This window comes from Rhipicephalus sanguineus, chromosome 1 (genome assembly GCF_013339695.2).
Source record: "Rhipicephalus sanguineus isolate Rsan-2018 chromosome 1, BIME_Rsan_1.4, whole genome shotgun sequence".
Lineage (NCBI taxonomy): Eukaryota > Metazoa > Arthropoda > Arachnida > Ixodida > Ixodidae > Rhipicephalus > Rhipicephalus sanguineus.
Genome location: NC_051176.1, coordinates 250,676,551 through 250,689,712, shown reverse-complemented (window position 1 = coordinate 250,689,712; position 13,162 = coordinate 250,676,551). Strand labels below are relative to the sequence as shown.

The following is a 13,162-nucleotide window of genomic DNA, read 5'->3' as shown; positions in this document are numbered from 1 at the left end:
TAAATAAGTCTATATGACTATTTTATTAATTACTACAATATCGTATGCAAATGAATCAGAACAGACAAAACTCTATTCGCTTTATTCACTTCATTCGTGATCACTACAAAGTTAACGCACATGCAGGTTTTTTTTTGTTCTTTTTTAAAAAACGTGTTGCGGGTTCGGATTCATTTTTCGAACGTCGCGTCCCTAACAGACACAAATGATCCTGCTTTGTTCACAACAGTATTTCCACGGACGTTGTGACCACTTAGTAATTTTCACGACTGAACTGTACGCGCAGTTTCGCACTGTGCTATCATATTCTCATGTCACTAATGCCCCGAGCAGTGGTGTAGCCAGGAGGACGGGGGGGGGGGGGGGCGGAATAATTTAGTTTTGCATGTGTATATATACACGCACACATACAAACGCACGCTACGAGGGACACCCACAAAGTGTATGGGCAGCTCTAATGCGAGTGCTACATACGTGAAACTGACGCCAGCCTGTATCAGAGTTGTGCATAGCGTTGTCTAAAGTTTTGAATCTGCTGTTCGAGTCGGAGCTATATAAAAGCAGCTTGTAATCGGACTTTTGTATAACCCATGGAGGTCCGAAACCGAAATGACTGCAGTGTACGTTAGCAATGAATTCGAAACTTTACAAAACAGGATAATTTATGGAATTCTACGTGCCAAAACAACGATATAATTATGAGGCACAGCGTAGTGGGGGACTAGGATTAATTTTGATCACCTTCCTAAACGCGCACCTAAATCTAAGTGCACGGGTGCTTTCTTTTCTTAAAGACTTCTATTTTTGTTCCCATCGAAATGAGGCCACAGTGACCGAGAATCAAAACCGCGTCCTCGAGCTTATCAGTCCCACAGAGCCGCTATAAGCACCCACGGCAGGTCGAAAAGGAAATGCCTTGACGCAGTTGTGTTGGCACAGGTAATATGAAAGCAAATTCATAGTTAGGAGTTGTATAAGCCAACCTCGAGTCATTCATTTCATGCCTTTAATTGTACAGCCCTTAATTCTACTGCATGAGGCATTCCACGCTAACGCACTCACAAGAGCAGTGGCACTGCATGTATCAAATACGCATTAACAAATCTGTTCAGCAAGTCATTCACACATCGGCTGTGATGTCTGATGCGATACCTGCGGCAGTGTAGTGGAAAAAAAGTATAACGGTATATCTGTTTCGCGTGATCACCTCGCGTATGTTGCTTTGCGAGTGGCTTCAGAAAACTGTGGCGTTTCGCGACGGTCGAAATGTGGAACGTGCAGTTACGTGTGTTGCTCCAGTTGGACTCGTGTTTAATCGAGACAGCTACTGTCGTCCGTCGCATGCCTTGTCACAAATGCTATTCTAGCGACTCGGTAACTGGGCTCCAATCAGTCGAAATCATTCGTTACAACATTGGACGGGGTGAAGCGTAACGTCACATGCTGGCGGAAGAGTAGCGTGCCCCGGCACGGTCACCCCAGCATCAGCGCTCGTTCGAGCTACAGTGTAATATCATTTATTATAAACAGATCTTTTAACTCGCTCGTCTCGGGCAGAAATGGCGTCGTCGGCGACGCCCGACGGGGCAGCGGCCGCGGGCGACACCAGTCAAACGGCACCGGCAGTCGCGTCTTGTTGCGAGCCCTGGCGGTGGCCTCCCGCCGTCTCACAGCCGCTGCGCACGTCTTGGTTTCCAATTGTGACTTCACTCCTCCCTCTCCTTGGGCACCGGGGTCGACGTCATTGTGGCCGACGAGACGATGCGGCGTCGGATGATCCCTCTGCGAGCCAGTGCCCGGTCCGTTAGGGCGTCCCTTGACCACGCTCAGGTCGCCCAGCTGGTGCGAGCGAGACGCCGGCTTCCGCCGTTGGGGCTTCTTCGCCGGGCGTTGAGGTGGCCAGGGCTCGTCCAGCGCGCACCAGCACGGCGGCCTTGGCGGCAAGCACATGAGGCGCCCGTTATGCGCCGAACAAGTGCAAGCCAAAGCAGTGCGTCTGCGCAATCGCCTCCTCGCACATCTCGTCGCGTTTTCGAAACGTGGAGGATAAAGGCCAATAATATAATTCCTTTGTTACTATAAATCTCGCAAAATGATTTTGATGAGATCGAATAGCAATGCAGCCATGTACAAATGGGGATAAAGCACGCAAATACAGCCATCTGTGCGTGAGTCGTCACTACGGGGCCAAACATGCAAATATCTTGACCCCAATCTCACGTGACACGCTGTTTCGTGTACAGCCTTCTCCTTTCCAACAGTGCATACTGTTTGATGATCGTCTCTATATAGGACACTACAAGCAGGCGACCGACAAACGAGAAACATGAATTTACTCCAGCAATGGTTTCGCTTTCCTCGATGACCATGGCTATCCATACAGCGTCCACAGTGCTGACGCAAACTACTGATATGTGATTAGTAAGACAAAGGCTTTATGCATAAAAAAGAGGGTAAAGGGGAGAGCGGCAATTCAAAATGAGTTAGCGATCTTGTACATTTTTCATATATTGTTGATCTTGGCCGTGACTCATATACAGCCAAGCCACTCACTGCTGGTATTCATTGCCCCCATAATTCCTTTACGTTGCATACTCCTTACCGACACACACAAACACACATGCACGCGCACGCACACACACGCACACACATTTATTTATATTTATGTTTATTTATGCACGATGTCCTCCATTACACAGACGGGTAAGCCAGGTATTGCGTTATGGGAAGGCTGCTTTACGTCCACTTCGAATGGGCATTTTCTTGTTTGTTTTTTTTCATGCATAGCATTATGTGGCAAGTCGGCACAAAAAATTATTCCGTCTATGCGTGGAAAATCGCTTTCCAAATATTGGTTTAGAAGGCGTAGTTTCAGCCTGTTGTGTGCGCTGTTGACACAGCGTGAGAGGTGCGGAGCGATAATTACCTTTGTCAGTGTTTAGTGCTGAAACTTACGAAAACGGGGGCACGATGGGACATGCACACACACACCATCCCCGTTTTCATACGTTTCTGCGATAATTATGCGTCATACTAGAGTGTACTAGAACAGGAGAGTGCTCGAAACGGCCGCAGCACCATTGTACAGTAAGTGAAGCCCAAACTGGGTCGATCCACCTGCGGCGCTGCGAGCGGTTGCGCGCGATCCGCCAAAGTGGTGCAGAGGTAGAATGCCCGCTTCCAACTTAAAAGGCCCGGGTTCGAATCGCAGCTGTAGATGGTGGCTTTTTATTCTTAGTGTCACCTTTTATAGCTGTGTTGGTTTTCCTTTGTTTCTTAAAACTAGCTTCTGTTGCTACGTATTGCTACAAAAAGTAACGTAAAATGTGAAATCTCGTTTCGAGTCTCGTATTCGCGAAAATCTCGGAGGCCATACTTTACGTTTTTGTTCAATCCCGCGCGGTGGCGCTGCAAATAACTGCACTCACTGTCAAATTTCTTCTATTTTACTTCACATTTCGCGTTACTTTTTAAACCAACACGTAGCAACTGAAGCTAGATTTAAGAAACAAAGGAATACCAATACAGCTATAAAAGGTGACACTAAGAATAAAAAACCACCATCTACAGCTGCGATTCGAACCCGGGCCTTTTGAGTGGGAAGCGGGCATTGTACCCCTGCACCACTTCGGCGGAGCCGCGCGCAACTCTTAAACGACGACACATTGCAGACTACCGATCGCAGCGCTGCAAGCGGATTGATCCATGTTTGGGCTTCACTTTTCGAAGCTCGTTCCGAGCCCTCCCTGTCCTAGTACACTCTAGTCATACTTTAGCATCCACAGACCCAGCGGGGCCAACCAAACACGTACAAGAGGAAACACGTGATAGAAGTACAAAACGCATGCCAGAGGGAAAGAGAAGACTGTACGCGAATGTGAAATACAGGACTGTGGTTACAACGTAATAATAAAATGTCGTCCGCTGACAGAACCGCGGCGGGCCTGCCCTTCACCAGGTGGATAGCAAAACGGCGCGTCGTCTGCTACGGTACTTCCGGTTCGAGGCCTAGCTCTTCGCTGCTTCAAGGTGCCTGCTGTTCAGTGTAATCGGAGAGTAAACGTGGAATGTTGCGATGCGTTTGTTACCGGTTGTCGAGTGATTGTGTTCCTGAATACTTTTGCGAATGGATACAAGATATTTCGCAGTTTATAGAACAGAGCGATAAGTAATGGGCAAACACGGGGAACGGTGAGAGGCGGGTCTCGAGCGCAGCATGCGAGTGTAGATATACGGTTATGCTTTAAAACACGCAGTAATATTTTGAAGAAATAGCTTGATTTAGTATTTGAGCACAAACGCGGTGCCTACCTCCAAATCGTTCACACATATGAGCACACGTGTGTCAACATACGTAGGTTCCCAAATCAAATACTTCAGACAAAGGTACACGTACTCTGCCCGATCAAGTACGCTGATATAGTATACTTGCATTGCATATACTGCATTGACTGCTTTTTGACAAATGTAGAAAAACTGCTCAGCGCGTAAAAGGCCAATGCTACAAAACGGCCGCTCAGTTACTGAAATTGTTCGACGTAAAACTACCGTAGTTGCTTTTCAAGCAACGAGTTGCATGGTACGGCGTCTCTAGTAATTCGGAGACTTGCAAACGGGAAGTGCCAATACCTTTTAGTGAAACTTGAAAGACAATTGTATGTTGAGTGCGCAGAATTTCGCTTGCAATTCAAACGCAATGCTCGAATGCGCGAGGGAACGACATTTCACGTAAAGGAAGATTCAGAGGCCCAAAAGAAAAGCCAGAAAACTGCAAGAGTTAACCGGTCACTTTTAGAGTAAGAAGCATTTCACGATTGCCATTCATCATATCGAACCTGCGATGGTATCTTCGCAACACAAAAGTAAATAGATAATTTTACGAGTTGAGAAAAATGAAAACAGATTGAGCGGATGTTTTATGACACTGTGATGTGCAACAAATCTTTACAGGTCAGAAAACATGTGCTAAAACACCCTTTGCTGCGAAACAACATGCATGTGTCCGGAGGTGCATGCCACTTGAATGAATAAATGACCGTTCGCACCTTTATAACGATCCCTTAGTGATTGCACTTGTTATTCAACTAAGCTGCACAGCCCTCGAAAGTATTGTGCAGTAATTTGTGAAAAAAAGGGGACCGCGACTGCTAGATGGAACACACAGAAAGCGACAGCACTAGCAACAGTGCTTGTTCGGCGGCACGACGTCTCGAACCGGAAGTCGATGCAGACGGGCGCCGTAGCCCACAATTCTTCGCGAGAGCCACGATTTTGCTAACCACCTCCCGTGAAAGACAGTGGTGCTAGCTGATTTCCGCTCGAACCGTAAGTATTTTTTCTCGGCCAATATAAATACTACGCCTATTAAGAGTTAAAGGTTCGTCGTTACTACCCAAAACATTACGCTTGGCTGATCAGCGTTGTCAGCAATCCCTGACAAAATTTACCGGGAATTTAAAGTTTCTGACCAAAAGCTAGCAACACAAATGTGTACCTGCATGGGAAAAACAACTATCTGCAACACTTGACGTCACGAAAGTAAGTAAACGCTATTGGACGCAGGACTCACGCTAATTCTCTGTGGGAGGGAAAGCGATGGCTGTGGGCTGCGAAGCTGACATTTTTTTTTCTTAGGTTGTGACCCAGTATAGACGAACATATATACGGTGTTGCTAATACCATACGCCTGCGAATCTATTGTATTGCGACATTCGCGCACGGCAAAGAACCGCGCAAGAGCGGAAGCAAAAGGCAGCAAGCTAGCAGAGCCGTACCTTATGTCGAGATAGTTTCGCTGGCGCGTGGCTCGACCGGCAGGCGCTGGCACGAACGAAATGCGTCGTACATGAGCTGTCGTCCCCGGCACAGTGAAGCGCGCCATCGGGCCGACGGACACGTTGGTCCGTCACACCCGCTGCAACCCTGCCGCACGTGCTGTCAGCTGCGAGGCTTAGCTCTAGCAAACGCGCCATTTTGTTCTCTCCACCCCAGTGGCGAGTTGTACCAAAACGGACACGCGAGAGCACATGAAGTCGTGTACCTTTGTACGGATAGGGGCAGCTTTTTTGCCCAGAAAATGCAGATGCTTAACGGTAGCTAACATATAGGAAATACGGGAACCATGCAGGAACCCGTACTACAATCCAGACTAATGGGAATACTGGCATCGCACGCATTTGATGAAAGCCTTTTCGAGAACAAAGTACTTCATTTGACCGAAAATGGAAAACAGCGTAGCATTATTCATTTTAAACTAATCTGTCAACCTCTCACAATGACATCAAAAAGGTCCTGCAACTTGAGGTAGCGAGGGGAAGTATGAAATTGCAACAACGCGGGATATTTGGTACATCGGGAATGCCTGATAATTCAAAACTTAATTTGCGCTTCCCTTTGATGTCGAAGGCGTAGCTTCCTTTTAAAATCATAGTTATATGTGTGAATGCATTTTGGCAACAAATGTTTAAGCAGATTTCGCTGAACACTGCTTCAGCACGTGCCCCCGCAGAGGAATTGAGTGAATACTTTTTGCGTTTTTTTTTTACTGCGAACAGCAGTTAGGAGTGATGTAAGAGGGCCAATCGTGCCCCTGCTTTGATGTTTTGGTTCAGGCGCGGTGCCATGTATAAGAATATGTGACCTGGATAGAACCAGCGATCCCTAGTTTTCCAAGTAAACGTATACTATACGCCACGGAGTCAGTGAAGTCCTTGCTTAAGGCGCTGCTGACGTCGACAGTTTTCCATCAGGCTCCTCGAGCGCACCGTATGTACACCCAGCGCCTCTTCTATAAAACTTTTATATAGAACTTTATAGAGGGGGCGTTGGTACACCGCGCATCTGTACTCAACGTTCACCGAGATGTGGCGCCTGCGTGCGCGTTTGTTCTTACTTCGTTTCTGTCGGTGTTCGCATTATGCTGCAGGTTCTCACGGCAGAATTTGCGAATCAAGTACACAGATACCGAGGCAAAAAGCACTAGGTGTAAAGATAAGCTTTGAATAAGGGTTGCTTCGCGCAGGGTTCGCTATAGCTGCTCGCGTCTGGTGTTTCCTGTTTTTAGATAGTGGCGATGCGGATGGAACACGTGGTAAGGCTAGAACGCGTGGACTGCAACATTCTGCGATTCTGTGTTGCAAATCAGTTCTGCGGAATCCCGCAAGGTGGCGGAAGGGTTAAGAAAGGGAAAATAGACAACCACCCGTTTGTAGCACGAAGCCACAAGGAAATCCATACGGATTTCTAAGAGGCTGTACTAAGAGGCTGTATTTCTGAGAAATCCGTATGGATTTCCTTGTGGCTTCGTGCTACAAACGGGTGGTTGTCTATTTTCCCTTTCTTCATTCTGCGATTCTGGCGGAATTATCAGCAGTTCCCAGGAGACAGCGACTTTGTGGGCGTTTTTCGGAGGGTTCTTACGGAGATCACCGCTGTTCGCAGTAATAAGAAAATTCAGAGTCGATAAAGTTTCTTGACTGTCTTTTTTTATTATTTATTGTGGTGCAGGGGAGTGGGTGATCCGTTGAGTTCGACTAATGTATTTGCTGTTTTGATTCGCTCATTTTTGAATAAGCGTAGGGTGCTCTCTCGCTCATCACCTCGTTCTGGTACTCGCTAATAGTTCACGTGGCCGTTTACCGCGACCCTAGGTGTTTAGTGTTATCCTTTCTATATATGATCTTATTGACGATGCGTTGCATACAGGCACTGTACTCTTCTATAGAAGCAAGTGATTTTGTTTAGCGCTTTCACCCGCATACAAGAGAACAGTCGCCACCTCATGTCCACGATATATACTTAGCACGCAGAACGGCCCTATAGGTGAAGAGAAAACGCACGCACAAACGCGAATATTCTAAGTTCACGCCTGTCTTGATGAATAGGCGCAGTAAGTTATCATACGAAAAAAAAAAAAAACACTCCCCCAAAACAGCAGTCACTTGAAAAGGAGAAATGATGAATTTAATGCGTCCATCCTTCGTGTGTAGCGTATATGTGAGGTTCGACTCACTATGTGATTACGGCTTACTTCCGCTAGCTGCAGCATCTTCTCTTGGGTTCCGGGAGCCCGTGCGTGGATTTAGGCGTACATCTCCTGGACCAAGTATCGTTATATAGTTCAGTTGTGTCACAACGAATTCAAACGCGCGGAAAAAAAATGTCGTTTTTAAGTGAAGCTGGACGAAACTTGCCAGTGCGGCTTCGAGACTATAATCGACGCGTGAATCGCGAGATTTGTGGATGCTTTCGTTAGTTACATCGGCGCTTCCCACGACACTTTCTCCCGTCACAAATTTTAGCCGGTAAATTAATCACGTTTGCACGCTCTGGTCCGCTGGGTTGGTACGAAAGATGCATTGCCGCGTCTCGTTTTTCTTGTTGGCGTGTACGCTGGAGGAATGCAGTAAACTACAAGGCATCATCGCATTAATTCATAGCGAGGGTCCCGTTCCGGCAGACTTGATGCGTTCAGGTAATATGCGAGCGCTTATTGGTCAGCTGTCGGCTCGTTAAAGGTTCACGTGCTATATGACAGCATCTGGCAAAAAGAAAGAGTGTTCCACACTCGCCGCCGTGGCTTCGAGCGGCGCTGACTCCCAGGTTCGCATGTACGTAAATACCCGATAAAGTGGACGAGAGGACGACCGCCGCCGTAGCTCAATTGGTAGAGCATCGGGCGCGGTATCCGAAGGCTGCAAGTTCGGTCCTTTCCGACAGCAAGTTGTCTTTTCGTCCACTTTACTTTCGTCACGTCGATATCACAATTGTTACAATACACTTAGAACAGTACAATTAACGTCCTCTATTGGCTTCATTATCTGCTGCTTTTCATTAAGGCATCATTGCGTCACTAAGAGTCTTCGCAAGGCAACTCTCTGTAAAGTCACAGCGTTAGCTATTTCGCTTTCAAGCAGCCGGCCCAACAGGTCGCCCTGCACTCAACAGACTCTGCCCAATATGTTTGGTTCCCAGTAGGCCACGGTGTTAGAATAGGTTAGCTTATTCTAAAACCGTGCTGGAGGCTTTAATCGACGCACACTGGTTTCATCTGCTTCGGGTTAACTGCTCATCGCGCATATGCTTATAGTTTGCTTCCGTATTGTTTATTGTAACGTATTCATTTATAACTGTAAAGTGCGAATGCAGCAGCTGCACATTGATGTCTCAACCAGTGTCATTGCAGAAGAGCGTGCGCTGAGCGCCGCCGTGGAAAACACAAAAATTACAGCATATCCACGGGTGAATGATGAAGAGCTTGGACGAAGCTCCTGAAGCAATCATGGCTACACCGTGAAATGTTCAGTGGTTTCGCCCAGCAGTAATCAAAGCGATACGCCGCTTTGATTACTGCACGCCATCTAGCGTGCAGGGTGCCGCTGCTTTTTTTTCCTTTTTTTTCTTTTTTTTGCACACTTGTTGCACACATCTCTATGGGACAGCGCCATCTAGTATATCGTCACCCAACTGCAGTTTGCATGCATCTCTATGGGACAGCGCCATCTATGATACGGGAGACGCGACGGCGGGGGAACGCTGGACGGAGCGACGACCGACCAGGTGATGCTATAAGGAGCTTCGCCCCTAAAAGGTTACCGCGACATAATCGCGCATTGGGCTGACTTTTATTGGCTTAAATTTCACTACGTAATTATTCTTGCCACATTTTTTTTCTCTCCTATATATAAAAGTACACATGCGAGTTTTCCGCGATGATGATAACACAAGAGCTTCGTTTTGCACTCAGTAATATTCAGTTACAACCTCATCGCAGCTGTTACGCTAGGCATCGCCAGACAACGAAAAAAAAGAAACAATCGTCGCAATGACATCCCTAAGGAGAACGGTGCCCATGTCGGGAGTGCTATATATTTCGGGCAGTATGCTGGAACAAGTTGAGCGGCGTTTACTCGACGCGTGTGGTTGATCCCAAAGAAGTACACTTCGGAGTCGCCGTGAAATAAGTAGCGAAAAGGCGGACTATTTGGGCGATAACTACCGCCTACAAGGAAAAATTTTGACGCACGTTAACGCTACGGAACACTTGGATCGCCGCATATCATAATCTGCGAGTGCTTTGCGACTCGCAACAACTTCAAAGCAAAAGCGACCTTTTTTTTATTTCGTTCTTTTTTTCACACATAGAATATGAACTGGCATACGCGTTCTCTAGACCATTTCATTCAAGATACGTGCAGTTGTAGGCACAGCTCTTGGAACAACGAGAAAAGCAGAGATGCTTCTCGCTATGTCGCAGAAAGTTTGTTTCCAACACGTGGGCTTTCAAAATAGAAGGAGAACGAAATCTCTTCGGTCACCTGGCGACAGACGAACCTTTATGGCTGGTACTGCAGCTCAAATCAGCAGCAAGGTTATACAATGGGACTTATAACTTCATATTTCGGGATTTTCTCCGTAACCTCTATTATGTTTATTGTAGTTGACGGCAAAAACGTGATACTGATAGAGCCCAGTATTCCGTCGCGCATGAAGTGCGAAGCGTGGCCCTGAGACATTTTTTTTTTTATGAAAGACAATGAACATCGTCCCACGGGCAAGAAATGACCACACACACACGAACAGTGTCGCAAACTACCGATGTCAATAGTCATGCTAGTGTCGAAAGTAGATGGTTAATTGGAGCGGTGATTGATTAAAATCCCTACAACTTTTGTACTACTAAGCAAACGCGCCTTGTTGTGCTCGGGAATTAGAAGCAAGTTCGTAGACGTCATATCTTTTAGATCTAATAAAAAAAAAATTAAGTTATTGCTATCAGCGCTTTAGAGTGGCGAATCGCGACTGCCTGTGCGCGCGAAAGTTGAACTCCGAAGCTGAAGGGGGCGAGACTTAAATGCGTGATTGGTGGGCGGGGGTCGAGAGAGGAATGAGAACTTACCCCAATTCCACCCAGTGTGAAATCTGCAGAAACAGCGTAGCTGCGGTTCTCCTGTGTTTCCCTTGCAGTGTTCTGCAATTATCTGTGATGTTTTGTGATTTTGTGTGGGTGTCTGCGATTACGTTATTTGTAGAATAAAGATGCACGGGAAAGGACGTGTGGCAGTCCCTGCCACACCCACCCCTGCTACTCTGACTTTAGGCCCTATTCACGCTCGAGCCACCCTTACCCGTTTAACTGTGCAACTACCGCTTCCTCCGCGACCGAAGCAGTTGAGCCATGTGTCTGGAAACCGGAGCGTGACATGCGACGCGGACACTCATCTGTCGTCAGGCCCAATGCTAGAACAGCACCACTTTTAAAAAGAAAACACCGCGGCTCCGAAAAATATACATGTACGTCGTTGGAATTGTTGTTTGAGATTCGGCCAAGGTACAATATAACTACGTAAATAAATAAATAAATAAATAAATAAATAAATAAATAAATAAATAAATAAATGCCGTGGCCAGGGTGTCGGAACGAAATGTTTTTCGTTTCGGTTTTAGTTTCGTTCCACCGCAAAAAGTTCCGTTCAGTTTCTGTTCCGGAACGAAAAAAAAAAAAACGTTCCGTAACGGTTCGTAACGGTTTTTTTTTCTTTTGTATGAAAATAAAGTGTGAGAAAGGTAAGGCAATCATAAAAAAACATTGGATTTGTGATGTAGTTACTTGCCCTCCTCTTAAGAAAGTGGGACAAGGGTAAAACACGTTCTTCAGAGGAGCGGAAGTAACAGTACCACGTATTCCTACCAACCAGCCCAAACCAGTATTCATTTCAAAGACATCTTATTTATTTTCTCACAAGCAAATACGAATTTTTTTAGTTGGCTTAATGCTATGTGTCAAGGGAGTGAGCACGATCTCAGAAGCAGCACGTCATTGAGTGTACTCTCTTATGTGCGAGACCGCTGTTCTGATAAAAAAAGATTGCCAGGCCTGCGTGAAACACGCAGCACAGTCACAGCAAAAGCTAGAAGAGCGGACTTTGTAGAGCCCGTTGTTATCTCTTGGGGCAACTAATCAAGTACACATGCAAGGTACCCACCACGTCATAAATCGTCGCTATTTTTCTGAAGTAGCGAAGTTCCCACTATGCCATTTTTCGTCATTCTTCGGAGAATCGTGGTACCCGCTACACATCTGTAAGGCATTATCTGCAATTTGTGCTGTGGCTGATAATGAAGAATTATGGCTGAGCACTTTGCAGTGGGTGGGAAGGAGTGTTGCGGAATGGGCGCCCCCATTCCATTCCAATTCCATTCCAGGGAATTAGAACTTGCCGCAATTCCATTCCTTTCAATTCCTCGGAATGAAAAAAACTTAGCCCATTCCCGCTCCGGGAATGGCCTGGCAGTTCGATTCCATTCCTGTAATTCCTCAACGTAGGAAAGACATCTTGATAGCTTTATCGAGTTAAGAATGAACGCCCCGTAAAGCTGATGTCATCAGATGCATTAAGAACTGCAAAAGTACGCAAAACACGTTACCAAGGTCGAGGGATAGTAGCATGGTGACATATCTCGTGCAGTACAACCACCCTACTAATTCCCATAGTGGCAGTTCTCCCACTACCTATAGTATTTGCGTGGTCAACATGTTTGAACGAATGGTGGTGTTTCAATATTGTTTAAGCTTAAATCTGTTAATGCTAAAATGACGACATAGCGTATTTTTATGCTGACAAAAGCACCTTTGCATCGAATACGGAACACTGGGCCGCACTGCCCGTCAGCATTCACGCTTGTCAAGCGCGCCTCGCAAGCATGGATGGGGTGAGGAGAACTTTCTGTGTTCGCCTGTGCGCAGGTATGCAATGTCTTCGTTGTCGCAAAGGTTATTTACGTGTGTCAGGTACTAAACTGCTCGTGAGATAAAGATCAGGCTGTGCATAAAGTATTCGCCACTTTCGGGTGGGGGTATCAATGGGAACCAACGCGCAGGGGTAATTTTTTTCTCCCTTCGGTATCTGCTGGGATAATGCATTTGTTTTTACACTAACTTATGCCTCTGTTTGTAGTAGGCCCGTTGCTTATAAATGTACCGTGCTTGTAATCAGCCAAGCTATTTGAAAAATACTGCTTCAGTATTAATTTACGAGGCTCTGACTCACTAACGTTTGAAGTTTGAAAAACAGCACGTAGACGCAAACGTCCTCTGTTTTCGGTAAAAGACGTAATTCCATTCCCATTCCATTCGGTGCAAAAGGCGCTTAATTCCATTCCC

The 13,162-nt window shown here is 46.4% G+C and overlaps 1 protein-coding gene across 1 annotated transcript in view; it reads right to left on the bottom strand.

The window, feature by feature from the left end:
- Positions 1–8,018: 8,018 nt before the first annotated feature.
- LOC119382323 (aurora kinase) overlaps positions 8,019–13,162 on the bottom strand; it is a 32,934-nt gene continuing 27,790 nt past the window's right edge. Inside the window, exon 12 of the mRNA XM_049412702.1 lies at positions 8,019–8,095. Coding sequence (XP_049268659.1) covers positions 8,019–8,095 — 77 coding nt within the window. The remainder of the gene's footprint in view (positions 8,096–13,162) is intronic.